The sequence below is a fragment of the Bidens hawaiensis genome, unplaced genomic scaffold (assembly GCF_021521415.1).
Source record: "Bidens hawaiensis isolate Kalapana, Puna unplaced genomic scaffold, B.hawaiensis_p1.1 tig00016992_1, whole genome shotgun sequence".
In the NCBI taxonomy this organism is placed as follows: domain Eukaryota; kingdom Viridiplantae; phylum Streptophyta; class Magnoliopsida; order Asterales; family Asteraceae; genus Bidens; species Bidens hawaiensis.
The window spans coordinates 167,946-171,902 of record NW_027492573.1 but is presented as its reverse complement, the minus strand read 5'-3'; the positions used below and the strand labels follow the sequence as shown (position 1 = coordinate 171,902).

The 3,957-nt window shown below is 36.4% G+C and overlaps 1 protein-coding gene across 1 annotated transcript; it reads left to right on the top strand.

The window, feature by feature from the left end:
• The first annotated feature begins 1,082 nt into the window (after window positions 1–1,082).
• On the top strand, window positions 1,083–3,649 carry LOC143552669 (uncharacterized). The gene is made up of 2 exons (XM_077042826.1): window positions 1,083–1,170; window positions 2,594–3,649. The coding sequence occupies exon 2, from the start codon at window positions 2,594–2,596 to the stop codon at window positions 3,647–3,649; it is 1,056 nt and encodes a 351-aa protein (XP_076898941.1). The 5' UTR covers window positions 1,083–1,170.
• Window positions 3,650–3,957: the final 308 nt, after the last annotated feature.

Genomic DNA, 3,957 nt, shown 5'->3' with positions numbered 1-3,957 from the left:
GGGGTTAGAAAAAAAGAATTAAAATTGCAAATTTTAGAAAAGTGAAGGAGCCATTTGCAATAAAATCAAATATGATACTAAAGTTGCATAATTTGACAAACCAAAGGTACTAAAATGGCACTTAACTTATTAATTAATGAAGAAAACTTACAAATCAATCCTTAATAACTATAATCATAACCATAACCATAACCATAACCATAACCAATAAAATAAGAAAACTCACAAATAAGGTAAAGAGCATTTTATCAAACAGTTGATGGGCATCAGCTTAATCTGAATCCCTAAAATCGATTAAGAATTAAACCAAAAATCAGGGAAGACATAATAGAAGCAATTTGTACCTAGAGAACACACAATTAGAACTTATAAAGCTTAATTGGTGAAAAACTGATTGAAATATATAATTGATTGAGCGAGCCATAGGGTTTTTGGAATTCGATGGACAGGGGTGATGCATTTGAGATCGAGTGAGGTATAGGGTTTCTGGAATTGTTGATCTAAATGATTTGTTTTATTATGGTTTTATTATTTGTTATAAAATATCAATGGGTAAACGGGTTAAAAGGAGCATAAAACGATTCAGTCCATGGATTAATGTTAATTTATTTTCGAATTATTATATTACCAAGAAAATCTAGGAATACTTGGTATTTATGGAAATTACTCAAATAGACCAATAGAAAGATGCCACGTGTTAAAAACATCTTGCTTTTTTTTGAACGGCAAAAAAGTCCTTCAAATAAGGCACTGATTATCTGATTGGAATAAACTCATCTTTCGATCCGAAAAAAACCCCCACATAATGCGAACTTCCGTGAAAAACCATCATTTGGGCTCTAGCTAGTCGAGGTTTTTACTAAAAAAAAATTCAAACAGAAAAATATTTATTAAAAAAAAAAAGATAATAGTATTGAGCAGAAAAAGCGCGGTCACACTTTGTTTGTTTGAGCGTTTGAAAGCAATCTCTCTCTTGGAATTCCAAAACATAAACCCTAGTCATTAATCAGGATGGAGAAACTGAAAGAAGCCCTGATTCAGTTTGCACGTTCAAACCCTGCCTTATTCCCGACCAACGCCGCTGCTAATTCTTTCCCAACGTTAATCGAACAATCTTTTCCTCAGCTCTTTCCCGACTATCATACCCCTAATCATCCGCCGTATGCTGCCGTAAGCACAATCATTATTTGTTTCTCATCTTTTATTTTTAATAAATTTCAATAATTTCGATTTTAGGTTTTGTTTTTTTGGTGTTCACTTGTTGGAATTACCCTTTATGGAAGTCAATAATTTGTTTGATAAGTTGGTGGGCTAATCTTGTTGGTGTTGATGACGCTTGGAACATTAGTATTAACTGACTCTGTGTGCGTAACGCCGGTTATTTGTGCGGAATGATGGTTTAAGTACGTACTGGGGCCGAGACCGCCGAGTTGTAGCGCTGGACGCGTTCCCCGGCTCTAGTACGTGTTACCGGCTCTGCACGCGTAACCAGCACCGGAATGTGTGTCAATGGCAATCGAACACACTTAACCAATGCTTGAACGTGTGAGACCAACGCTGAAAAACCAGAAATCCGTTCTGACCGTCCTGGACCAAGTAAACTCTTTTTTGACCCGTGACCCCTACCCGTTTGCTAGTTTTAACTTTTTTTTGAATCTATCCGTTCTGACACCATTTTAACTTTTTTTTAATCTACCTGTTCTGACTTGTGACCTGTTTGCTAGTTTTAACTTCTCTTTGAATCTACCCTTTCTGACCCAAAACTTGTTCTGACCCATCCTGAACCCATAGTTATTAAAAGCCCTCGCTTCTTGCGCCTAGGCCCATTTTTCAAGCGATTCTTAATAAATGTGCTTTTAGTTCCTAGGCGAGCGCTTTGTCATTGTCTAAGACTCTGCATGAGAAGACAAAAGCCGAGCAAAAGAAACACAAGGAGTGCTATTGAAACTTAGATCTAGGAGATGTCAAAGGAACTACATTAAACATTTTGTTATTCAAGTTTTGGAATTACATTTAAATCTTGAATATTTTAGAACTTTTGGTGCTGATTAGATGATATTAAATGTTATATAATAGCTTTTATTTATTTTATTTGGAGAATAATATTAATTTCATACACGTAATATATTTTTAATTTTTTTATTTAAGTGCGCTTTATTTTTCTCAGGCCCTCGCGTTTTTTGCACCTTGAGTGCGCCTATCGCATTTAATAACTATGCCCGAACCATTTTAACTTTTTTTTAATCTACCTGTTCTGACTCGTGACCCGTTTGCTAGTCTTAACTCTTTTGAATCTACCAGTTCTGACCCGTCCCAAACCATTTTAACTCTATTTCGAGTCTACCCGTTTTTACCGTAACCTGTTTGCTAGTCTTAGTATTGGCAAGAGATGATTATTATTCTTGTCTTTCTACATATTTTTCTGTGTTTATTGTTCTTGTTTTTATTATGTGTTAGTATTAAACTATTACATTAAAATGTTATTTGAATCAGTGTCTGATATATGTATACACATAAAAGAAACCAACATCATTATTATCTAATATGTTACTAATCTAACTATATAATGTTCACTATTCAAATACAAATACAGATGATTTACAAGGCCATTTTGGAACTGAACAAGAAAGGAGGTTCTAATGAGGAGTCAATATCTGAATACATACAAAAGGAATATGCTGAATTGCCATGGGCTCACTCGACATTACTGAAACATCACCTCGAGAAGCTTTGTGACCGGAAAGAAATTTGCATGACTCACAACGAATGCTATTTGATTGCTGTTGCAGAGTCTGAACCAGAGGAGGAAAGCAACGGGCCAGGAAAGAAACATAAGAGGCAAACGGGCCGGGCCGATTCAGAGGCAGGCAAGAAAAGCAGCAGGGCTCGCAAGAAACATAGGAAAAATGAGAAAACCGGGGTGGGTATTCAAGAAGTGAAAGATGAGGAGCAAATAGGGTTACATAAGAGAAAGAGGAAGAAGGGGCTGAAATCTAAAAGAAAAGGTAACAAACGCGCGAAGAAACACACGATAAACGAGGATTCTAAACTTCAATTGGCTGATGAAGCAAGTTTGAAACAAAATACTGAAGTGATTGTTGATGAATCACATGAACAGAACCAGATGCTAGAAGTTAAGATGGATGACGTACAAGTTCAAGAATCAGATCAACTTCAAATGAACAAGGATCCCGAGATTCTGCAAACTGAGCAATCTCCTGATTCCAATCCCGTATTGCACGGAAATGGCAAACGTGTTTCGCCTAGGTTGCACTCAAAGAAAGATGCATTATCAAGTTATAAACAACTGATATCAAGTAGTGCAAGTGTAGATAAGCCATTGATAGAATGCATAAAGCCGATATCAATAGACGTGCGTGACCCGATTGGTTCTCAGCAAGATCAGGAGCACGAAAAGCTACCGGATAATGGTGAATTCGTGTACAAACGTCGCGGCAGGCCTTCGAAGTGTATGGTTCCTGAGAAGGATGAGGTTTTGGGCAACTCTAAACCTGCAGCTGGTTCTAGGAAAAGTCAACGATCAACTAAGAAGGGCAAAGTTGGAAACAAAAAGGGTCAACCTAAGTGCAAACACCATGGCGGGAAAAAGATGATTAGGAGGAGCAGTAGAAAGAAGACCAAATCTTGAGTTTAAGGTAAGGCAATGATTGATTGATGAACTAATGGATGCAACAAAGAGTATAATGGTGACATTTGTGTGTGTGTTTTTTTTCAGTAGAATTAGTTACGATGAAGGTGCTAATTGTATTTCTTTTTTATGTTGGATTAGAAGTATGGCGTGTTTAATTGTTTATTAAACGGATTATGTTAATTTGCTGTTTATGAGGATAGGCTAGTTGCTAATCTTTACTTGCTGTTTTTATTCGATGAAATCTTTTCCCAAAAGTTGGTATATGTGTGCGTGTGTGCGTGTCTTTACTATCAAAAGTATTATTT

Bases quoted from the DNA above. Each gene is read 5' to 3' on its own strand.
- LOC143552669 (XM_077042826.1), top strand. From the start codon at position 2,594: ATGATTTACAAGGCCATTTTGGAACTGAACAAGAAAGGAGGTTCTAAT.